This window comes from Leishmania major, chromosome 23, assembly GCF_000002725.2.
Source record: "Leishmania major strain Friedlin complete genome, chromosome 23".
Lineage (NCBI taxonomy): Eukaryota > Euglenozoa > Kinetoplastea > Trypanosomatida > Trypanosomatidae > Leishmania > Leishmania major.
In genome coordinates this window covers 13924-37343 of record NC_007264.2, presented here as the reverse complement: position 1 = coordinate 37343, position 23420 = coordinate 13924, and the positions used below count along the sequence as shown (strand labels likewise).

The 23420-nt window shown below is 57.5% G+C and overlaps 7 protein-coding genes across 7 annotated transcripts; all 7 read right to left on the bottom strand.

The window, feature by feature from the left end:
• Window positions 1-293: 293 nt before the first annotated feature.
• LMJF_23_0120 (conserved hypothetical protein) lies at window positions 294-8879 on the bottom strand (the record flags this gene model as incomplete). Its single annotated transcript, XM_001683282.1, has 1 exon — window positions 294-8879. The coding sequence occupies one exon, from the start codon at window positions 8877-8879 to the stop codon at window positions 294-296; it is 8586 nt and encodes a 2861-aa protein (XP_001683334.1).
• Window positions 8880-12707: 3828 nt separating this feature from the next.
• GDPMP (mannose-1-phosphate guanyltransferase) lies at window positions 12708-13847 on the bottom strand (the record flags this gene model as incomplete). Its single annotated transcript, XM_001683281.1, has 1 exon — window positions 12708-13847. One exon carries the CDS (start codon window positions 13845-13847, stop codon window positions 12708-12710), a length of 1140 nt encoding a protein of 379 aa, XP_001683333.1.
• A 1367-nt stretch (window positions 13848-15214) lies between these two features.
• On the bottom strand, window positions 15215-15997 carry LMJF_23_0100 (hypothetical protein; the record flags this gene model as incomplete). The annotated part of the gene is made up of 1 exon (XM_001683280.1): window positions 15215-15997. One exon carries the CDS (start codon window positions 15995-15997, stop codon window positions 15215-15217), a length of 783 nt encoding a protein of 260 aa, XP_001683332.1.
• Window positions 15998-16851: 854 nt separating this feature from the next.
• Window positions 16852-17892, bottom strand: LMJF_23_0090 (conserved hypothetical protein; the record flags this gene model as incomplete). Its single annotated transcript, XM_001683279.1, has 1 exon — window positions 16852-17892. One exon carries the CDS (start codon window positions 17890-17892, stop codon window positions 16852-16854), a length of 1041 nt encoding a protein of 346 aa, XP_001683331.1.
• Window positions 17893-19442: 1550 nt separating this feature from the next.
• LMJF_23_0080 (conserved hypothetical protein) lies at window positions 19443-20702 on the bottom strand (the record flags this gene model as incomplete). The annotated part of the gene is made up of 1 exon (XM_001683278.1): window positions 19443-20702. The coding sequence occupies one exon, from the start codon at window positions 20700-20702 to the stop codon at window positions 19443-19445; it is 1260 nt and encodes a 419-aa protein (XP_001683330.1).
• A 573-nt stretch (window positions 20703-21275) lies between these two features.
• LMJF_23_0070 (agmatinase-like protein) lies at window positions 21276-22274 on the bottom strand (the record flags this gene model as incomplete). The annotated part of the gene is made up of 1 exon (XM_001683277.1): window positions 21276-22274. The coding sequence occupies one exon, from the start codon at window positions 22272-22274 to the stop codon at window positions 21276-21278; it is 999 nt and encodes a 332-aa protein (XP_001683329.1).
• Window positions 22275-22785: 511 nt separating this feature from the next.
• LMJF_23_0060 (conserved hypothetical protein) lies at window positions 22786-23307 on the bottom strand (the record flags this gene model as incomplete). The annotated part of the gene is made up of 1 exon (XM_001683276.1): window positions 22786-23307. The coding sequence occupies one exon, from the start codon at window positions 23305-23307 to the stop codon at window positions 22786-22788; it is 522 nt and encodes a 173-aa protein (XP_001683328.1).
• Window positions 23308-23420: the final 113 nt, after the last annotated feature.

Here is a 23420-nt window from a genome sequence, read left to right as displayed (position 1 = left end):
GTCGCGTTCGGGTGCCTGTTGCTTTTCCTTTGTTTCGAAGTGAGGGGAAAGAGTGATGTGAGCGCCAACGGACTTTTTGCGGAGAGCGGCGATGGGAGAATGACACGCGGGGGGGGGGTTCGCCGTGTGAGGCCTGGAGGAAAGCAGAAACTCGTGTTCTGAAGAGCGAGTAGAGGAGGGAGGCGGCGAGCTCTTCGGCGCTGGTGAAACGGTTCTGGAAAGACGTCCCCTAAGGAACCTCGTGTACGTGTGCCCCTTACTGCGTTGAATACGTGTGCCTGAAGTCGTCAGTGCTATGAGCTGTCGAGCTGCGATGTGGGAAACGAGATGTAGTGTGCAGTATGGTTAGCTAGCCCCACCACAAAGCTGAGCTCCTCGGCAGACGCCGCGAGGCACGTGACGGGGGCGTCAAAGACAACCTCGTGCAGAAATCGGAAAGACCAGAGCGGCGCCTCGGAAGACGGTGACTCGCCCGTAATGGTCTGGGAAGCCGCCACGCGCCACAGGGAAACTGTACCGTTCAAATGCCCCATGAGGATCAGATTCGTGAACGCGAAGGAGGAGCAGTTTGCAAACAGCAGCGCTGTGATGCACGAGTCGGCTATCCGCGCCGCGTACTCGGGAGCGGCCGACATGAGGAGTGTGTCCACCTTCAGCTGTGTGAGCATCACACCAGAGGCAGAGAAGATGACAAGGGAGTTTGCTTTGGCGGCGTAGTACAGGCCCGTGTGTCTGTCCACGGAAATGGCCTTCACGGCTGTGCTATCAGCTTGGGTGGCAAAGGACGCGGCGAAGGTGAAGGTGGTGGATAAGATGGAGAGATGCCAACCAGACACCGCCGACACCCGCTCGTACGCTACTAGCAAGTTGCCTTCGTCGAAGAGGTGCAGACTCGACACCGGGCCTGCCTCCTGTAGCACCGCAGCAATAGTGCAGTCCAGCACCGCGACAATGAAGAAGCGATGCCGACAACTCTCACGGCTGTACACGATCACCTTTCCAGAGTCTGTGCCCACGCATACGACACTGCCACGCACAGAGGCGCACAGACAACGGACGCAGCCGCTGCCCGACGATCGCACTTGCTGTATAGTCGCCAGCACGCGGTCCCCTCGTGCGGCGGTGCACACGATGCTGTCTACGTCGCGATCGTAGGTGAAGAGGAGCAGCGGCTTTGCCGAGCCCACGGCACTCAATCTGTCGCATAGAAAAAGGGTGTCATCGGCAACAAAAGTTGTTGAGATGCCGCCTTTGGCCTTTCCCACGACCTGCGCACTCCAGCACGGCCGCGACGTGATGTCTGTCACGGCCTCCAGCATGTACGCCTGTGTAGTGGACACCCGCTGCGCATCTTTGCGGGCCGGGTGTGCGTCTTTACTGAACAGCTGAAGCGGCGTCTGGCCAAAGTTGTCGGCAGAGGCGACAATCGACTTGCGCTCCTCCTCCGTGGCGGCGTGGTTTATAGCACGAACGACTCCCTCCTTGTAGGACAGAGGACTGAACACGTTGATCGCCTCCACGGCCCCTTGCCCGACCTGCTTGCAGCCAAAGATAAGGTCGATCCAATGGTGCAGTTGTCGGCTCACGGCTTCGCTCTCGAGAGAGAGCGCATTCATATACACAAACCGCGCAGCGCTCCCACCACACCACGGCGGCAGCACAACATCGCCCAGCGCAGCGCCGTCGCTGCGGGTGCCGAGGCACGCACCGTTGCGGTTTTCCAGGAAATCGGAAACGCGAAAGAACTCGGGAATGAGCTCCTTGACATCACCCCTGCTGCGCCCACTACCGTTTGCCCACGCCTCTGCGACGCTGTGGAAGAGCCGGTCGGCGATGTCCAGTCTGCCGCCCTGGAAGCGAATGGCGCGAGAGGTGAACGGCTGTAGGCGGATAAGGTAGTAGAGCACAATAGCGGCGGTGCTGTAATGCGTGCCGTAGTGGTATGGCGGGTCCGCCGCCGGGTCGCAAGCGATCCACTCCGCGTAGCGCGCCTGCAGCTGCTTTGCCTTCGACTCGTTGAGCGCCCCTACCGGCTTGGTGAGATCGCGGTAGGCGCTGGCATCCCCGAGATCGAGCGTGCTTTCCGTGTATCGACTCAGGACCCACGGCATCACCGGATACTGGCCGAGGTTCGCCGTAGTCCGCGACGCCGCGTCGTTTAAAACGCGCAGGTACACGTAGTTGCTGCACTCCCGCCGCACCCACCGCCGCGTCCAGATGCCCAGCTTCGCCAGCTTCTCGCTCATCGAGTGTGCAGCGATGCCGGACATGAGAGGGTCGGAATCGCTGTCGAAGTACGCGAAGAGTCTGTCACGGGACGCCTTTGAGAAGGACAGCTCGTCGTCCAATAGTACGAGAAAGACGCACTTGCCCGACTCCAGCACCACCTCCAGCCCGGCCGAGAGGTGCTGAAAGAGGCGCTGATGTACGGACGTGATACTGCCGAGCGGGAAGCGCCACACCAATGCGCTGCTTCCCTTCGCAGATTCAGTTTGCAACTGGCGGTAGTATTGCGAGTAGCGGAAGGCGGCCTGCGACGATGTGCTGCCACTACCCTTGCCTTGTCCCGAAATGAAGAGCCGGAAGGCCTGCTGCAGTAGAGACGGCTTGGCGTGGGAGTGCTGCGAGGCGGTGTGCACCCGCACCTGCTCCGCAAAAAAATCGCCTGCTGGCGTGACCACGCTGCAGGTAACGACAAGCAGTTCTTGCCGCGTAAGGATGCAGGTGCTAATGTAGCTCTCCGTGCCCAGCACAAGGTAGGCGTTACTCACAAACACAACCGACCCGCTCGGTCCATGGCCGGCCACCTTTGCCACCACTTCGCGAGCGTTGGGGCGCAGCATCAACGTTGGATCTTGCGCCTCCTGCCGCTGCAGAGGCAGGCATACAGGCGGCGCGTAGCGGATGTAAAAGCTAAGCGGGTCACTGGCAACCTCGTCCACGTTTTCCGTCACGTAGCGGCAAGTTCGACCAACAGCTCCGTTGCCATCCATCGACCACTCGCAGCACACAGCATCCTCGGCATCGACAGCGGCGCCGCCGCCATTGAAAACGCAGTAGTGCGGGTATCGGCTCACAGTACACGCGAGCAGCGCCGGGTCGACAAAGGTAGTCGTCAGAAAGGTGTCCTTCCACAGTTGCCAGTGCGCAGCCACCATGGCTGCCACATTACGTCGGCGGCGGTCCCACTCAGCGAGGGAGGAGGTCGTGTGACGCGTGATCAGCCGCAGGTGCTCGCCGCCGTTAGCCATGACGAAGGCGTACGAGAGTCCCATATAAGACTGAAGCAGCTGCGCAACCTCGGCGCGGTGCTGCCGCATCCAAATCGTAAACGCCTCTGGAGACGCGATGGGTGACAGTAGTAGATCAAAGCCGCCGTGGAATGTGTCCACCGCCGGTGAACCGTACACAAAGAGGGAGGCCACAAAGGTGTTCTTCTCATTTGCGCACAGCACCGCCTTCCACACCACCGCCATTTTTCGAATGGCGGGGTGGCTGTCGTCGACGACACTGTTCCACAGGCACACCGTCACCTGAAGCAACCTGCCAACGACGACCTTCAGCAGCTCCATCGCCGGCATCGGGTAAGAGAAGAGCATGTCAGCGCAGCTGTACGTCATGTCCACGACTACACCCACCTTGGAAGCGTCTAGCTTGTAAAAGGAGGCACTCGTCACGTACATGAACCACTCAAACAGCGCCGTACGCGCACTCTTCACCACCATGGTGTCGCACTCCAACCGAGCCAGCAAAAATCGGTAGAAGGCTGCGATCGCCGCCGGCGGAACGGCGCCTCCGCCCACAAGGCGGTCCAGCATGTACTTGCCCAGCTCGATGGCGTTGCGTTTCACCGCCGCGGCGCTGCCGTCGGACGCGTCGCCAACCGCCTGTTCCGACGCCTTGAGCCACAGAAAGCAGAGGAACGCCTTTCGAGCGTCCTCAGCATGATTGCCGGCACCCTTGACCTCTGCCGACAGCGCGCGGTGAAGAGACAGCACGTACTTGCCCATAGTCGTGCGGCCTCCCGCAACGGTGAGAAAGCTGGCGTTCGACGCCCGTGATCCGGCATACGTGAGGAAGAACATCATGCACGCGTCGTACACCTTCTCCATTCCCTCCGCTGGGCTCATCGAGTCCAAACCGAAGCTGCGCGCCTCGTACGTCGTGGGGTCTGGCAGCACCTCCCATTGCTCCTCCTCTTCATCCTCGTCCACGTCGGTAGAAGCCCCGCTGCTGGACGCTGCCGTGTTGTCGTCCTCCTTCGCGCGAGCTCTGATCGGCAACTCGACGCTCGCCCTCGGCTGCGCAGAGATCGGCTCCTTCGAGCACAGCGCCACGAGCACCGGCCACATGAGAAAATCACACAAGTTGGCCGAGTTGCTGCTCTGGTAGAGGGACTTGCTGAGCGCTCTCGAGAGATGGTAGGACTGAGTGAGCCAATCAAGCACCTCGCACACCAAGCTCTTGAGCGCGTCGATAGAGGCCGTGTACTGCGCAACCGCCTCTGAGCCCGCCACGGACCCGCCAGCCTTCGCCCCCTTCTTGTCGCCGGCAGCTTTTTTCAGGCGGCGCACCGCTGCAAGTGCGAGTCGAACACGTCTCCAACGGCCAGCCGATGGTGAGGTGTTGCCTGCCACAGCACTGGTGGCCTCAGCGGCTGCAGCACTGAAGTAACCGCGAACTGTTACTCCCTCCCACGTCACGGGGGTGCCGCGCAGCAGCAGCTGGCACTGGGCCTTGAGGAGGTGCAGGATAAGCACCAGCAACCCCTCCATCTCTGTTTCGCCACTCCATCCCGCTGTGCTGTAGCCTGCATGGGACGAGCTTGGCGCCCACAGGTGGCCCATGTAACCCTGCACAAGGACGTCCATGAGCTCCCGTTGGTGGCAGTGCGGCTCCATCGCTCTCGAGATGCACTCCGCCTTTGTCGCCGAGCACGCTTCACGGAAAGGCTTTGCGTTCAGAAAGCAAAGCACAAAGAGCCGCAACGTCAGTGTTGCGGTGACGGGATGGGAACTGCCCGAGAGCATCGCCGTGAACCACCAGTCCGGCACAACCGAGACGAACGTGGCGAGAAAGGCGCCGTTGCCGTCATTCAACGTCATCTCCAGCACCTCGTTGAGGCAACGAAGAAGCATGTTCCGAGCCAGCGCGAGATACACACATGACGTGGTGGCCAACTTGCTGCCGAGGTGGCTCTCCACCGTGCTGCTCCCTCCGTCTTGGCTTGGACCTGGCACGGTAAGCACTGCCGCCATCAAAACTCGCTCCATCAGCTCCTCGGTCGCCTGGCTGGAGAGCAACACATACTTCACCAGTTCGATCGCCATTACGAGCCGCGGGAACGCCACGTACTCGCGCAGAAGACCGAACACAAAACCGTTAACGAAGTCCGCCATGAGAAGGCGTGCTGTGTTGAACCCAGCCAACGCGTTCGACGGCGACACCAACTGCCGCAACGCTGTCATAACGGTCATCCAGGAGTCATCTGGTAGATTTGAGAGCAGGCGCCAGTTAAAGAAGATGTGCTCCAGCGGCAACAGGTTCGACAGCAGCTGCCCATCCACGGCATGCCCGTGCTTGTCGCGGTAGCGTACTGTTTGCATGCACAGCTGCAGGAGCTGTGTGACGGCGGTGGTGTGATGCAGGTATATCTGCGGATGGCAGGTGACGTGCTCGGCAAACTGCACCATGAACCGGTGCCAGCTCAGTGGAAGCATGTCTGTCTTTTTGATTAGATTCAGCACGCGCAGCATCGTGCACGCCGTCTGCTGCACCGCTGCGAGGCCTGCTCCTGTTCCCTCCGGCGCGGCAGCAGAACTGCCCGTCTCCGCCGCAGAGTCCCTCTCTCGCTCTGCGGCGAGCACACCGGCAGAGACGCACCGCATCCACCGCATCCACTCGTAAAAGGCCCCGTTACACAGGAGTGCGTCAACAGTGGTGGTGCGGCTGTCGCGCGGAGGACGGTAGTACCCGTGGAGGCACAGCACAGACATGGCCGGCGCAGCGAGGTTGCGGAGTGCCCACTGCTTGTTGTTCAAGTATCCGAACGATGTATCGATCTGCTCCATAGCAAACGCGTGCACCTGCACAAGAGCCATCGTGGGAGGAAAGTCCAGCACCACGCACTGCTCCCGCAGCATCGACTCCCTCGAAGCGCTCTGCAGAGACGCCTCCACGGTCCGCACGACCTGGTCGCCGAGGCACGGTGCGTTCAGGTCGTACACCTGCTGTCCTGCGCTGTCCCACACTTGGCTAGACGGATAGGGCCCCATCGCGTAAAGGGAGCTAATCTGCCGCAGCGAGGCGCCGCAGCCGTAGAGCTGAAAACTGATGAGACGCAAGGTTGCTTCGGTGCTTGGAGTGTTTTGCGGGGAGCCGATAGTGACTTCCACCTCGCGGCTCAGCAGGGACGGGAGGGATGTGGCCACAGCAGCGGCCGTCTCCAGCCCTCCGGCAGGGTAAGGGCATCCGTTGCATGCCACCTCCACCCCATCAAAGTACATTTTCAGCTGCGACGCAAACATCTTGCCGCGGGCATGCGATGTGACCACATGAACCCACCGCTGCTCCGGCAGCGCCGGCATCTCGACCACCGTCACGTCACCGTCAAGGTCGCATCGATACAAGCAGCACTTGCGCTGGGTATGCGCCACGAGGGACAAGCACACGTGTCGCCCCATCGCATCCCACTCTAGCTGCCACAGCACCACTCGCCCCTCATGCCGGTCAGAGAAAGACATGGGATCCATGTAGACCCACATCGCAGCAGTATACGCATCCAGCGGCGGCCACACAACACCAGAGGATGTCACGAGCCCCTTGGCACCGCCGCCCTCGCCCAGGTGAATGTAGTCGTTGTAGTGGCGCGGCACTTCTCCGGCGGTAACACTTTCGGTAAGCGCCTCCAGCCACACGCGTTGACACTTCTGGACGGTGGCTAACGCTGTGGCGCGTGTGAAGAACAGCGGCAGCAGCTGCGGATCGTACACATTCGATACGCATCGAATCCACCTGAAGCGCTCCCAGCGTGCAATGAAGTCTGCCACGTACGAGTTTGGCACTGTCACGCCGGAGCGCAGCATCAGGTACTCCATCGCCTCCGTCCCGCTCGCTGCGTCGGTGTGCTGGTCCGTGAGCATCGTATCGACCATGTGGACCAGCAGTTTCACTGGGTAGAGCATTTCAATATACGGCTCCCCCATAACAGCAAAGGGGCCAAAGTGCACAAAACACGGCGCCGACCACCGCTCCTTCAACGCAGCAGGTTCGGTAAAGTACCGCTCAGCCATGGCCAGACTCTCGCTGGAGCGCAGCACCCCTGTGCAAAGATCGATCATGCTCTGAACGTGGTCGCAGTTGACCGGCAGCGTGCCCACCGTGTGCTCCACCAGTTCCCACACATCACTGTAGTTGACGAGCGTCAGCAACAAGCTGAGACAGCAGCCGAGCAGATGACGATCGACCAGCTGGTGCTGACTGTGGCTCTCCACATCCTGCATGAGAGAGAGGCAGAGTTCGATGCAGTTGTGCGGCAAAGACGCTCGGTTGTACCGGCCGCAGGAGTGTAGGAGCAGCACTAGCGTGGAAAGAAGCGGAGTCGCCATCGACGTCCACGCGTCCGCATCCGTGGCAGACGCGATTTGTTCAAGAAGAACATCGCAGAAAAGATTCGTTTTCATCACCAGCCCCACAAAGGCGTCGCGCAGCAGCACGGCGGTGTGCAGCTGCCCCGACTCAAGCGATGCCAGCATCACCTGCAGCAGAGAGGCACAGCAGTTGTCGCTAATAAGCGAGTCCGCCGCCTCTTTCGACCCCAGCACAACCTTCGTCAAGACAGAGAAGTGCTCCGCAAACGTCTCCAAGCCACTGCTGCGCGGGTCGACTGCCAGCTGCGACAGGCAGTGTACGCAAGCCTGCACCACACCAAGCGCCAGCGACATGGCGGCGTGCGTGCTCGCCTTGGTGCACCACTCAATAAAGAAGCCCACCACTGCTATCCGCTGCTCCGGCAGACAAAACCGCCCGCAGCGAAGATGATCCAGAATCGCTTTCAGGAATTCGCCGACCTCGCCCTTGCACGGGAGCTTGCCGACGAAAGCCATCAGAGAACACAGCTTTGAAGCCCCAAAGCGTGGAGCACTCTCGGCGCAGATCGAGAGCACGAACCCTAAGACCGCCGCCGAAACGCCCCTCATGAGGAGAAGCTGAAAAAGCTGCTGCTCACACAACTCTGTCATTTGGCTCTGCGTGCTGAGAACGAACAGGCGCGCCAGCGATTCAACGGCACCGTCGCAGTGAACGCCTAGAGGCGTCTCGTGTCGCTCAGCAGTGCCCCACGACCCTGCGATGCGCTGCTGCATTCTGCCTACCGTCGCGGGAAGAATTCGTAAAAAACTGCTGCCCAAAGAAGACATGTTGGATGGCTGTCGGCTCGACACGTCAGGCCGCTCTGCAAGCGCTAGCACACGCAGGCTCCCCACCACGCGACGTAGGGCGGGCATGCCGTCCTCACCAACTTCCTTGCCGAAGTTCAGCACGGTCGCCGTGATAACCTCGAAGTTCACGCTTTCTGCCGGCGAAAATCCGATGAGTTGCTTAGCATAGATGATGTTCTCTAGGACGCACGCAAAGCAGTTGAACGACCAAACCGCAGCGGCTGAGCTGGAAGGGCGCCGGTGCGACGAGACCAGTGCACCCTCCATCATCCTCAGCGTCTCCACCACCGTGTCCGCGTCGAGGACGTTTGGGAGCTGCTGGTGGAGAATACTGCTGCTCGCCTCGGCGGCCTCGACGCCGGCTTCCTCTGGCGCAGAAAAGTACGTCACTGCCGTCCTAGCAACGCTGGCAACACGCTCCGGAAGAATTGCCTCGAGCATCGAGCGTCTCGTCAGCTCCTTGTGCCGGCAGGACACGACGGCGCTGACAAGCTGAAGGAGGCGGGCGTCAGTCTGGGCGACCGCGCCCCAATCAGCGGCATCCCTCTCTTGCGTTTGAGCTGCGTGCAATAGGCGGTCGTGAAGAACGAGGGCTAGGGCAACAACGTTGAAGTTGCCGAAGCTCTCGTAAGCGCTGGTTAGTCGTCCCACCTCGGTACTCGAAAGGGCATCATCGCTGATGAGAAGACGCAAGGCTTGGGAGAACAGTCGAACAGTTGCGAGTGTCGCCAAAGTTGGGACTACTGTTGCATCCTCGTTAGTTGACCGGCGCACGAGAGTAGCGAAGTCTCTGCATAGCAGCCCTACCAGAGCGGCGCCGTCGCCGAAGAGAGCCCGGAATGCTTGCGACTTGCGTGAAGTGAACGTTGGGACAAACACAGAGAGAAACGCGCTCACCTTGTCATTGTGTCGCGCCGCAGTAGGAGGGGTGCACCGCACATCCAGCCAAAGCCGCTGCAGCTCGGAATCGACGGATGACTGCATGCTGCACCTGTGGTACGAGGAGTGGGCCTGCAACACCCTTCACAGACATGCCGACTTCCCCCCACAACACGAAAAAAGACGGAATCTGCAAGTGAGAGACACAGAGAGAATCAAAAACGGTGAAAGTCAGGCTCGGAGGGCATCACACAAAACTGCCATGTAACCCCATCAGTCGTTCCCACATACACATGCACACACACCGATAGCCAGACGAGGAGCGACGCACCGTTGTAAAAGTAACGTGCGTGGAGAAAGCCACAGAAGCCAGCCAGAGAGAGAAGAGAACGCGACAGGAAGAATGCAGGAATGAAAATCGAGGAGATCTCCTGGCATTCGTAGAGTACTCCGACACTCATGGTGTGGCTGCCGCCGTGATAATGTCACACGCGACTATACCATGACGGAGACCCATGGCAGACCACTCTCCTCCGCCACAGTGAGACACACATCTTGTAAGAATAGTCAAGCGCTACATTGAGGAGAGCCATGGCGTACGCAAATGAGAATGCCTGCCCCTCTGTTAAAGGGGAGGGGATATTCGAGTAAGTGAGCCAAGTTCGGATCGTTGTTTAGCGTTCGGCCTTGGCGTATTCAGTGAGTTTTCACGTCTTTGTATAAATGTGGCTTGGGCCTTTCTGTGTGTGTGTGTGTGTGTCTGTCTGTCTTTTCGTCTCGTGCCGCGTCTGTCAGCTCTGACACTCGAAGCAGAAGATATAGAGCAATCAACTTGTCCAAAAAAGGACGTGCGCGCACACGCTCGCACGCGTCACGCGCGCGCCTGCAAGCGCTCTCGTCTACTCCACGAGGCTCACCTTCCACATAAACGAACAAAACGCGACGGCATATGCCGAGCGGCAGAGCAAGAAGAGCAAGAGGAAACGCCGGCGGACATTCAATGAATGGGCGGAGAGAGAGAGAGAGAAAGAGAGCGAAGGAGTAAAATAGTGCACTACACAAACAGCAAAACGGGAAAAATGGTGAAGCCAAGTCAAAGAAAACCAACAAACAAAAAATACACATCCACGAGAGATACGAGGGGGAGAGAGAGACGTAACCCGCACGGAACCCAAGAACAAAAAACAAGGGCAACGGAGGACGAAGCCAGTAAGAGAGAGGAGGAGGCAACAAGAAAAAAAGAAAAGGAAAAGCACATTTGAGAAGAGGATAACACCAAGCACAGGAGAGCTGTGTGCTTCTCCCTTATGGCAACATCTGCCTCTATCTTCCCCGGCTCATGCACACAAACACACACGCACACCCTTCACAGTTCCTCTTCACTCCTCGCATCCTCCCCCGCTCCGCCCCTATCCCCACTCACCTTCACACTCGAATACGTTTTCGAGACCGCATCGATTCGTTCTCCGAGACACAGAAACACGCGCACACACGCCGTCGCCTCGTCAACACTCCTTACCTAACTATGCTCCTCGTCTGTATTTTCCGTTTTGCATTTCTGTTTCTCTGCGCCCCCCCCCGGCTAGGGAAAGAGGGGTGGGGAGAAAGAGGCAGAGAAAGAAACAGGGTAGGAGGCAGGGCATTGGAAAAAAAGGGTGAGAAGACATCAAGGCGACAGCGGCGATGGGTGCAAAGGCCCACAGCGAGGTGGCAGGAGTGGTGGTTGGGGAGGGGCGAGGACGGAAAGGAGTGCGGGGCGCCGACTACCACACTGTGGTGTGCAAAGGAAGCGGCTTTACCCCTTCACATGTTTCCTTTTATGTTGTCCAGTTGCCGTGGTTTTCGATGGGCTGTCTCTTTTCGGCTTCTGCATTGTTCTCTCTCAAAGAAATGTAGCAGCCGCACTTCTGGATGCAACTCGGATGACCTTTCGGCCTGGGTACATCTACAATCACGGATAACTTTCCTCAGAGTATGAAACACTCGAGGGCATTGTGTATTATAACAGCCCTTTGGCTCTCGGAAGTTTGTTTTGCTCTCCTTTCCTCTTTCCCGCACGTCTTATGTCTACAGATTTTTTTGCGTATCTTGCGCTCAATTACATGCATCTTGCTTCCAGAAGAGTAGCGCGATTCGCACTCCACCCCCCCCCTACACACGCACACACAAGCGACGCGTAGAAAAAAAGCAGATGCGCCACGCAACCAATGCGAAGCACTCACACATTCGCTTGTTACAGAGTAGATATGCCGAAACCGGTTTCTGCGTGTTTGCGTATCCGCGCATGTGTGTGTGCGACTGTATGCGCCACCTCCATGGCATCTCAAAAACGCTAGCGAGAAGGGAGGCGTCGAAAGTAGAGAACGAATGTCGTCTTCGCTTTTATAGGGATACTGCAAGCGCCGTGCGAGCGTTTTTATTCCTCCAACTCCTTGCTTCATAGCTCTAGCACTGCTTAGCACGGCATCGTTTGCCCTTTCCTACTCCTGCCAGCACCCACACCCACACGCGCATACGGGAACGCATAGAGAGGTGCATAGGTTGGCAGTTCGACAGACGCTATCGAGGCAGAAGTGAACGAGCACGGGTTGAAGCAAGTGCATACATACACAAGTATTGCAAAAAGAAAAGGGGGTTTCCAGTCTCTCTAAGAGGGAGAGAGAGAGATCTAACTCCTAATATCAAAGACAGAATGACAGGAGAACGCAAAGGCAAACAAGTGGAAGGAAGACAACACCCGGAACAAAGGCAAACCAACACAAGAGCAGGCAACAGAAAAAAAAAAGAAGAGCAGACGGGGAAACGAGAAGTGTGTGCGTGTGGGGGTGGAAGAGAGGGAAAGAGGGACGGGGAAGGAGACAAGGAGACGAAGAAAGCGTGAAGAGGAAAACAGAGGGAAAATGAGTTGACAGACCCAAAAGGTAGGTTAGAATTTCTTGTGTCGGTCAGGATACTCATCAGCTGAGCGGGGCGATAAAATAAGGAAGGGAGGAATGAGAGACAATATCCGAAGAACAAACAAAATGAGAAACAAGGGAGGGAAGGGTGATAAAAGCGCGAGCGAGAGAGTGACATAGGTGCTACACTTGCAACTGACGTGTCGCTTCACAGCCATTCGCCGTCCTCCCGCGCACAATCACGTGCAGACAGCATTGAGAAACATTCCCACCATCCTCTTTCCTCCCGTTCACCCGCCACTGCTGAACTTGCGCGTGTAAGTAACTGCGTGTGAGTGCATGTACGTGAATGCCAGTGCCCCTGTATCCGGTGTCCCTTGGCGCCCAGGATACGATACCCATCGGATCACACACACCGGCGAAAAAAAAAGTACACTAAACGCATTCGCCGCGATCCGTGAAGCACCTCGCATGCCTTCACGCCGATGCAGCACTACATGATGATACCAGGCTCGAAGTGGTGCTCGCCGACATCCTTGTTGGGGAGCACCTTGGTGCCAATGAGAACCACGCCATCCTCGACCTCCACGTCATCGCCGAGCACAGATATGTCCTTGATGTGGCACCAGCTGCCGATGCGGTTGTTCCAGCCCACAATGCTGCGAGACACCATTGAACCCTTGCCGACCTTGGAGTTCTCCAAGATGGCAGCATTATCGATGCGGCACGACTCGCCAATAACGCAGTTGGCGCCAATCGACGCATAGGGGCCAATCACGGCACCATCGCCGATCTTTGCGGAGGGGTCAATCAGAGAGGCGCCGATCACAGTAAAGCGGCCACCACGCTGGTGTTTCGTGGCCTCCGTGTGCAACTTCTCCGTTTCGCGGTTACTATGAACCAAGAACGGAATGTACTTGGTCATGCCAAGGATGTAGTCCTTGGGCTGGCCGATATCCATCCAGAAGCCCTCCAGGTTGAATGCGTAGAGCTGCCCCTCTGCAGCCATCGAAGGGAAGATCTCCTTCTCGATGGACGTTCGGCAGGGAGGAATACGGTCCAGGATGCTCTTGTTGAAGATATAAATGCCGGCGTTGATTCGGTCCCCAAGAAAGCTGCTCGGCTTCTCCACAAACCGCTCGATCTGGTAATTCTGCGGCGAGTAGACGACGACACCGTACTTCTCCCACTGCGTCACCTGCGAGACCATGATGGTGCCCTCGCCGCCATGCGCCTTGTGGAAGTCCAGCAGCTCCTGCATCGGAAACGGGCAGGTGACATCGGAGTTGAGCACAAAAAACGGCTTGTCATCCTGCATCAGGATATCGCGGGCGAGGGCAAGCGGGCCGGCCGTGCCGAGCGGCTCCTCCTCGACGGAGAACACGAAGAGAACACCAAGCTTCCGTGACCACTCGTCCATCTGCTCTTTCATCGCCTCCGGCCGGTACGCAACAGCCAGAATCACCTCCGTCACGCCAACCGCCTTCAACGCCTCGATTTGGTGAATGATCATCGGCTTGTTGCAAAATGGGACGAGGGGCTTCGGCGTCGTCAGCGTCAACGGACGGAGCCGAGTACCAAAGCCGCCGACCAGAATCACTGCCCGCATTCCCTGGCCATCGGATGAAGACATCTTGTCGGTTGAGATAACGAAGAGCTGATTGGTGCTGGGAGACGAGACGAGGGAAGACGGCACACACACACACACACTCGGAGAGATGCACTGATACTAATTTCGACCGGAAAACGGAGATAAAAGACGGTAAGCCTATGTCTCTTTCTTCAGCTGTCTCTGTGGGCGTCGAAATAATGCAGCCGCGTGTGAAGCAGAAGAAACGAAGACGGTGATAGGAAGGGAGAATTGCCGATGGAGAGTCGTGTGCGCATGACTATATCCGGCGTTGTGCGTGCATGTGTGTGGTGGTGTGGGGGGGGGGGGAACCGAGGGAGAAAGTAAGCTCATTCATGGTGTGGTTGAGATGCACGGTTGTTGTAGGGACCCCGCGCGCCAATGTTGTCGAGCAGAGAGGAAAGGAAAGGCAGTAGGGGGATATTGCAAAGAAAATGAAGACAAGGCAATGCCGAGGAGCTTCACTGGTGCCACAGTAAAAAGAGTAGCAGCTAGCATCCATTGTAGTTGAGTCATTGTGCAGATCGCTAGAGAAGGATAGGCGTTGCTGATAATGTTTCACCTCACCTCTGCCCTCGTACACAGTCGCAGCAGAGTTGCGTCTCGTCTCTGCATCACACGGCTCATCCCACACCACCTAGAGGTGTGAGGGTGGGCCACATGCACGCCACCGTCCTCTCTGGCGACCATCTTATGCTTGCCTTTTGGGTAGAGGGAGGGTCTGATCACATCTGCGTTGCGTCTGCGAGTGTGAACTCGACGCATTTGGGAAAGCATAATGCGCCCCCCCCCCCTCCTCTCCAACAGCGCTGCACGATCGGCGGACGTTCACCCGTGGGATGCCTGAGGGGCACGTGTAGCGCACGGAAAGAGATGCGATGATACGATGGAGCAGGAAAAACAGCACACACACGCACGCACGCACACATAAAGGAAACAGATGAGCGACAAAAACTGCACACGCGAAACTAGAACACGTAGAGCAGGTACTGGTGTAGCCGCGCATGTTTACATGCGTCCGTACGACGGTAGCGTTCCTTGGACGTGAGAACGACAGAATGGGTAGGGATGCGATACCGTCGCTTTCCGTGCTGGCTCTGATGTGTCTGCCGGCACGACGCCGAGCCGACTGGGGAGAGCACCCGCGATGTTACGCGCACGTGCAGGGATAGGATGAAAAACAGCGACAAAGTGCGGCACTAATTACCCCAAGTGGAACATCAAGGTGAGAGTTGAGAGGAAGTCTGGCCGGCGGTTCCCCACTTTCTACGTTGCACCGTGTTCGACCTCGACAACGGGCAGGTGGCCACCTGCCACAAGTCACAGAGTTCTCGATTAGCATTCATGGACGAAGAGCCGACGAGCAAGAACTACTGTGAGGAGGACACCTTCCAAACGTAGAGCCGAAACGGGTCCATCACGATTGAATCAGCAAGGACAAACCCTTCCTGGAGTGGCATTTCCTCGAGGTCAACCTCCATTCGGTCGGAGCGCGCGACACTGCCGCAGAGAAACACCGCATCATTGTCGTGCCGTGGCATGAGAGCGCTGCGTGCCGTTGCAAGCCCGGCTTTGAGAGTGCTGCTGAAGTAGAAGACGTCGCTACCCATGACAATGTCAAAGGAGTCCACATCGCACTCCAGCTTTATCTGCACCAGCTGATCTTCCCTTCCCCACTGCAGGACTGCCACGCCGCAATTGCAGTAGCCGTTTCGCGCGACCGACTCAAGCACGAGGGCAAGGGAGACGGGCGAGCAATCAGTCAGCACCACCTGCCTGGCATGCTGCGCGACCGTGAACCCGAGAGCGCCAGCCCCACACCCGAGTTCCAGCACGCATTTGCCTTGAAACATGCTGCTGTGGGAATGAATCCACTCGCACATGGGATAGGCAGCCGGCCATATATACTGCGGAATGCTGTCTGAGTTCAACAATGCCACTAAGTCCGCGTTCTCTGGTGCACTTGGGCCGCCGGTGGCGCCGCGCTGGCGAGCAAGCAGCTGGTGGCGCCCCGAAGGTGTAGAAAAGGGCACATCAACCCATGCATAGCGGCAATCCAGCCGCACTAGCTTCCGCAACGCCTCCACATTTGCGTACTTGTGGTCGTTGCAAGCACCAACGAGCGCATTGCGCTCGCCTCCTCCGGTTCTCATCACGCTGCAGCCTAGCACCGGTGGAACTGTTTCTGAATACTACCGGTGCGCATTCCACGCGAATAAAGCGACGCCGAGAGAACTCCGACGTTGACGCGACAGGCGTGTGCGCTGAAGAAAGATGCAAGTATGTGTGTCTGGGTGTTTCTCTGTGCGTGGGGGGAGGGAGGGGGGAGAGGGGTGAAGGGGGAGGGCGACGATGTCGCCCCTTTGTTCCAACGTTTCACCCGCAAGTGAGAAAACGTTAAACGAGAATTGCGACTGCGGCTGTCATGGATGTGGAGATCCCGACGTAAGAACAGCGTAAAAGAACAGAGACAGGAGGGCCCCTCTTCAGCGGAAGTGAAAACGATCGGGGTGGTATGGGCTTGTTGCACCGTATCACCCTCACATGCACCAAGGGGGCAGTAGTACTTGGAGATGTAGCTGCGATCGAAATGGAAAGCGTCATGAATCCTCTACAAGTTTCTGAAGATAAACGCGTGCGGGAAGACACGCCCCTCTGCTCCCTGCATTGTCACCGCACACCAGGCTGTGCAGTCCGGAGGGAAACGTCACTGTCATGTAAAAGAGCTGCCCGCCGCCACAGCTACTCTCCCTCAAGTACAGTCCTCACTCAGCTACGCGCCGATCCGAGTAGGCGCACAGCCTCTCGCATACTTTTCTGCACATGTGCAAGCGTGCTTCTGTTTACACTTTGTGCGTGCACTTCCGCGTTCGTGTTGATGCGGATGCCCATCTCCGCAACGGCATTTAAGCGCAAGCCAAACATACAGCGCAGACTCGCCAGTCCTGGAGTAGCATCCTACGTTCCGCTCGACATGTACCTCCATGGCGAGAAGCCACGCTCCGCCTCATACCAGCCGCGGAAAATTCGCCTCGTTAATCTCCGGAAACTTCTCCGCCGGCGGTTGGAAGTTCGCCGTGTCAACGTGGTACGACGCACCCCCGACACAACCGCGGGAGTCGACGCGGCCACCATCACCTCGCCTGACATATCCCCCACCTCTCCTTCCATGGCCTCGCCAACCATCGCCGCCATAAGAACTGTCCCAACCGCGGCCGCCCCGACCTCCCCGTCCTCCCCTGCCGTGATCGCCGGCACTAACACGCCCCTCATAGTTGTCGCCTGCTTGCTGGGCACGGCCGCCACCGCCGCCGTTGCGAGAGTAGTTGCTGCGCCTACCGCCGCGCTCATTCGCGTGGTACGGTGAAGCTCCACCTTGATGCCCTATGTCAACCGGGGCACCGCTGTTCGCCACACTACTGCGATAGTGATGTCCCACCTGCAGCGGAGCAAAACGAGGCGCCCCATCGAGGCCGTTACTCGTCTGGTAGCCAACCTCCAGTCGGCGACGGTTAGCGAGGAAGTCCTGCTTCAACTGACGCACCTCACCACCGAGCACGGAGACGCTGCCTTCGGACAAGATGATGCAGCCGTTGCGCACCTCGGCGCCCTTGTGAATCAGCAACTTCTCCCCGGGGGTGGGAATTCCCTGAAACACACACAAGGTAGATAGTTCCAGTGCTGAGATCTCGACATTTCCGTCAGTCAGCTGCAACCGCAGCAGTCGTTTGCTGGAGTTCCGCTGAAAGGCCGCGTTGAGAAAGGCTTCCTCATCAGAGGCGTCGGCGCAGGGCCGCAACGGCTGCGTCGCGTCTCGTGACGCGTTGATCTGCATGACAACAGCATTGGGAAGGGTGGCAGAAACCTGGGCGCCGATGCCGTAGGGCAGCAGACTCGTGCCGCAGATATCGCGCAAATTCTCCCAAAGTGATTTCTGGTACAGTTCCAGGGAGGTTAGCGACGCCTTCGCCTGCACGCAGCGCTCGACGTAGTCAGACGACAGCGACAGCGAGTACTTTTCCCTCACTTCATCGGCGAGTGCTGTCATTGTGCCGTGGCTACAGGTGGCCACACGATACGTAACAACCTGCAGCAGAGAAAAACAAGTGGAGGTGATGTATTCGAGCTGCACCACAGAAAAACGACTCGCATGTGCTCCGTTTCGAGAAACCAAAAAGAGAGACGGAAAAGGAGATGAATGCATGCAGAGATCCTTGCATGAGAGACGTGCTGCACCTACGAAGCGACACGTTGAGGCTTACAGTGAAAGTCCCTCTGTACGAATAGAGTATGCTCGCTATCCACGGTCTAGATTTGAGTCCTTCGTACACGATCGAAACGGCAGTAACAGCCACCACTGACGCCGACGGCCCGCATAGAGTCTCTCGCCGCGCGCGTGCACCCTCACGGACAGCGCGCGAAAGGGACAGAAAACACAAGTAGCCAGGGAAAACGTTGGAGTGCTTTAGTGTCATCGGCAAGACTACAGCAAGCTTTTCTCTAAACGTGACATATAAAAGGGCAGAGAAGACAAGGCAGCAGAGGGGCTGTTGACTTTCGCACGCCGCGCTGCCTCTTCGGCGTCTTTACGCGGTGTCCCATCCGTCTTTCTTCTCTGCTCCAGTCCCACGCTGCCTGAAGCACGAGAGAACACAGCGAAAAGCTGACGACAAGAAAAAACAAAGAAGAGGCGAGAAAGAAAACGTGGCGTTCACGTAACATACACACATCAATACAAACACTTGCGCCGTGCAGCTGGCATCATCGAGGGAAGTGAAGATGACGACGACACACATGGTAGAGAAACATCGATGCAGAAAGAGAGTTGAGGTACTTCAAGGGCCACACATATGCGCGTCCGAATCGCACTCGAGCTCGCATGGACGGGGAGGCGATGCGGAAGCCACTGCACGCTTGCATTCCGCTCCTTTCTTACGCGTGCACACTATCGAGCCCATTCCCCGCTAGTCCCTCGATTAGGAAAGGAGGTGGTGTGATGCACACTACCGTACGTCAGGGCATCACAGCTGCCTGCCAAACAATAATGGGGAAAAAGCTGTCACTCCCGCTGCCAGTTCACAGCAAGCGCTTCCTCCCTCCGAATTCTCCGTCCTCAATCTTCCAAGCTGGCACTAAACTCAGCAATGGAAGACGTGTGGAGGGAGAGGAGGAAACGACTATCTCGATATCCGACGAAACCACACTAAGCGCTGGACAGGTGGGGAGAGAGCGGGGTGTGCTCGGTAGAGGAAGAGAAAGAGGCCAACAAACAGACACACTCGCCCCTCCGTCGATCATGTCATTTACTTGTGTCTCCGCTGCCCTCAGTCCGTCCCGCATTTCAGCCTCGCCGTCCCCTTGTCGCGGCGCCCGCCCTAGCTACTCGCCCTCTCCCCCACCCACCACTTTGTGTACGATTCCAGTTACAGCCCGCACTGTGAGGGCGCCATGCGGAGCACCTACATGGAAGTCGATGAATAAAAAGGGCGAAAAAAAAAACAGTACAATCAGCGCCACCAGTCACTACCACTAAGGACGAGACGTTACATCGCAACGAAATCGAGAGAGCAAAGGTGCACTCTCATGACCTCAGTGCCGCTACAGCAACGCAAGTCGATTCCGCAGCACCGTGTTTTCCACAGCGAGCTGATCGCGCTCTGTCCGCAGCTGCGACCGCCGCCGTGAGTGGTTCGCGTACATGCTGCGCTGCTGCGTGTCCCTTCCTCGGGCCTGCACTTGTGCGGAGACCGCGCGTGACGCGATGGCGTTCTGCAGGATCACAACCTTTCGCTCCATTTGCTCGATCTTGCAGTCATGCTCATCTAGCTGATCGTCGCGTTGCACCACTGTCTCGCGGGAAAGCTCGAGTGCCGCACTCAGCTCCTCGAACAGGGCCAGCGGCACCTCCACTGCACCCTCTGGCACATTGTCCATGGGCTCGTCATCCTCCACCTCGGCGAAGACCTCACGAAGAAACCCGTTGACGGCCTCTAGCCGGGTTTCCAGCTGTCGCAAGCGGACCTCGAGAGAAAGGATGGACCTGGAGTTGCTCACGTTGGTCTCGCGCAGCTTGGAGAGGTCATTGTGCAACGCCCTCTTTTCCCCCTCCAGTTGCCGGATGCACTTGTACTTGTCCTGCGTATTTGCCACCGTCAGCACGCGCTCTGTTTTCTTTTGAATCCGCTCGTTACTCATGACTTCTTCTATCAGCTCCCTATAGCGCGCGTTTGCCTGACGCAGTTGCTCCTCAGCCTCCGCGAAGCGCTCATCCATACCTTCGGCAGCGTCAACCTTAGCCTGGCACTCCTCCGCATGTTGCTTCAGTCGCTCCGACAACTCCGAGAGAGTACGCTGCTCTGAGGTCAGGGAGGAGAGCAGCCTCTTCTTTTCCTTGAACGCACTCTCCATGGCGGTTTCCGTGCGTGCAGAATTCCGGTCGACATCCCACCCAGTGGAGCGCTTTGCCTCCAGAAGCTGTTTCTCGGTGTTCTCCAGCGAGCGTTCCACCTCCTCCATCTGATGCGAAGTGACGTCAGCCTCCCTCTGGAGCTCCACCGTCTTGAGGTTTTCCAGTCTCAGCGCATCCCCCAGCGCATTCAGCTCCGCTAGCGACTCGGGCGAAATTTTCACGCCATTTGCCACTCCCTCGCTGAGCTGCCTTTCCTTCTTTCGAATGATCATCTCGTTCACTGTGCGCATCTCCTTCAGCAACTCCTGCTCCTCCTTAGCGCGCTGGAGCTCCGCTTCCTTTCGCGAGACCCGCAGTTCCAAGTTGCGAGCTTCGCTGCGACGACGCTCCAGCTCCTCAGAGATCGACTGCGGCGAGCCCTCACGTGGGACTATCGCTCCGTCTGACATTGCGCCTTTGTTGACGTGTTATTGCTGTGTCTGTGTCTGTAAGTGTGTGTATGCGCACGCTTCCGTTCTTGCCACTGAACCCAACTAAACGCTCTGGATACCGAGCAACAATAAACAAAATGCTTCCTCTATACCGATGTATCAGAGAGTGACGGGCACAGTGAAGCAGGTCCCGGTAGTCAGTTGCAAAACGCGATAAAAGCGAAAGGAGGAGAAAATGTCATAGTATATGCAGAGCTGCGCAGCAAAAAAAAACCTCTCATGCAGATACGCCGCCGATTTGCAGCGATCTCATATGAACATGCACGCCGTGAAACGGATACCGTGCTTGTCATCATCGGCTCCTGACGTGGGCCTCCTCTGCTCACATAAACAACAAATACCCAGCAGCACGTGAAGCGGCAGTGGTACCACAGAGGTGAACGAGTTTCAGCGGTGCAGCAATGCACTGCGCTGCCTCAATCTAAAAAAAAAGCATGAACGGGCACGCTTTCCGTGGATACTACAAAATCCATAAGAGCCTATAACGCAAAGGTAGTTACAGGGTGACACGTACAGCAGAAACGCGGCCCATCAGTGATCAGGGTATGGGTTGTCAGACAGCGTGCCCTGTCGCTGCATCAGGCGCACCCTCTCAAGACCTTCCTCCGCAGTCTGTGTGGAGATGGTGTAGGCCTTGACAATCGACTCCTTCAACACCTTCGTCAACGCCATCTGGGTCAGGCCAACGCCATCGCTACGGCACATGTCCAGACTAGGGTGGTACCCGTGGATGTCGATCCCAGCCACCTTGGGCCCTCGAATGCCGGTCATGATGTGCAACAGGTCCCGCGTAGAGAAACCTCCTGGCACGGGCGACTCCACGCCCGGTGCAAAAGCCGGATCCAGTACATCAGCGTCAATGCTCAAAAAGACTGGATAGTCATTGCGGATGTCGCGAATGCAAAATAGGCCCTTTGCATATATGGCTTGCATATCCATGTACATAACCTTGTGCTGCTTGCGGATCTTGCGGTCGCCGGACGAGACACAGCGATTCCCGATCTCGACAACACCCTTCAATAGGTCCTTCTCGAGCAATACACGAATCGGCTGTTCCGCCTTCTCCAGCGACGGTCTGGCAGAGCAGTGAATCAGCACCACCTCGCTTGACCGGAAGAGCCGCTTGTACGCCTCAACCATAGCTAGCGTCGCAGAGCCATCACCGCCGACGCTCACCGGGACGTAGCCCTTCTCCAGCAACTCTGTCGTGGACTCTGTCATCGCCAGGTACCAGTCATCCTTGGTGGCCTCGCTAGGCTCTCCCTTTTCATCCAGCATTTCGCCACACTGGATCACAGGGAAAAAAATGACCGTCTCTGGCGGGCATTCCACAGGACCGGGCTCATGGAAGGTCAACTCTGCATACATATCGCAGTCTCGCGAGGACGTGTAGAAATGGTTCAGAAGCTTCGTCGAACTCATGTGTGCTCCGACCGAGCAGCCCATGAGAGCAACAGGTCCCAGCTTGTTAGCCCAGTCCCCCGATCTCGGCGGCATGGCCTTCACGCGTGAGAGGAACTTGGTGAACATGGCACGCTCTTCTGGCTAGGCGCGTCGCACGGTGTGTTGCCCTGGGCAAAGGGGTCCATCCGCACTCACGTGCGCGCGCCGTGCAGAGGACGAGATGAGAGAAGGATGAAAAGTAGCGAGAGTCGTGTGCAAGTAGGCGCCCAGCGAAAGTATCGCTAAGAGACCAGCTTTTGCTGCGGCCTCTGCCGCCGCGGAGACGGCAAACGACGCCCATATAGACTGAGCAGAACAGCTTAGAGGAAGCAAGAAAACGCACCTCACCTCCCCCTTCTCATCCCTTCCCGCTGTGTTGGCACTCATGATCCCTCCCTTCCCTGTACATCTATACACATGCTGTCCCTTGTCGTGCGGCAAGCACTGGTGGCTCTCACTGCCGTCACACAAAAAAAGCGGCGAGCAGATATGAGAAGGAGCCCTTCCACCTTCGCTCCTTTTCTTCGTTTAAAACAGCACATTTTGTGCAAGGACATAGTGCAGAAAAGAGAGCGGCACACGCACTGCAGGGGGGCACTCACTTCTTTTCCAAAGAGAGGTGTATGGCGTGCCGATTTTCTGCCGGACCTCCTCGTAGAAACTCGGTAGACGATACGCACGCCTTTGGCATTGACATTGGTGCGCGGTGATCTGGCGGTGCTTGACCCGGAGAAAGAGATATCGGCAGCATTCGCCCACTCGTGGCATGGTAGTGGCGGCGCTTGTACTTTTCCGCTTTGCGCGATTGGCGAACAAGACGGTGAGCGGCGCCTTTTTCGCGCTGCCCAGCTTGCCACTCCAGAAACGCTTCGCGCCGGGCTATGCGGCGCAGTCGCTGTTCCTGCAGCATCTCCAGCACGGCCTCTTTCTCGTGCACAAAGTCCTGCACATTGACACTACTCGGCGGCGCAATGCCGCTTTCCCTTGCCAGATCCTCCATATCCATATCAGAAGGGTGAACACCTTCCTGCAGTTTCGAGTTTCGAAGCTTTTCGAGGATGACCTTACTTTTGAGGTCCTTGAACTGATACCACAGCCTTCTCGACACACAACGCAGCATATTCGCGGAGTAATCACAGCCGCGACCGAAGGATATGTCTGCAAGGTTCGCAGATCCGAAGCAGCGCAGTTGCGGGGAGCGTTTCCAAGTAAACTGCACTGTGCACCAAGTGA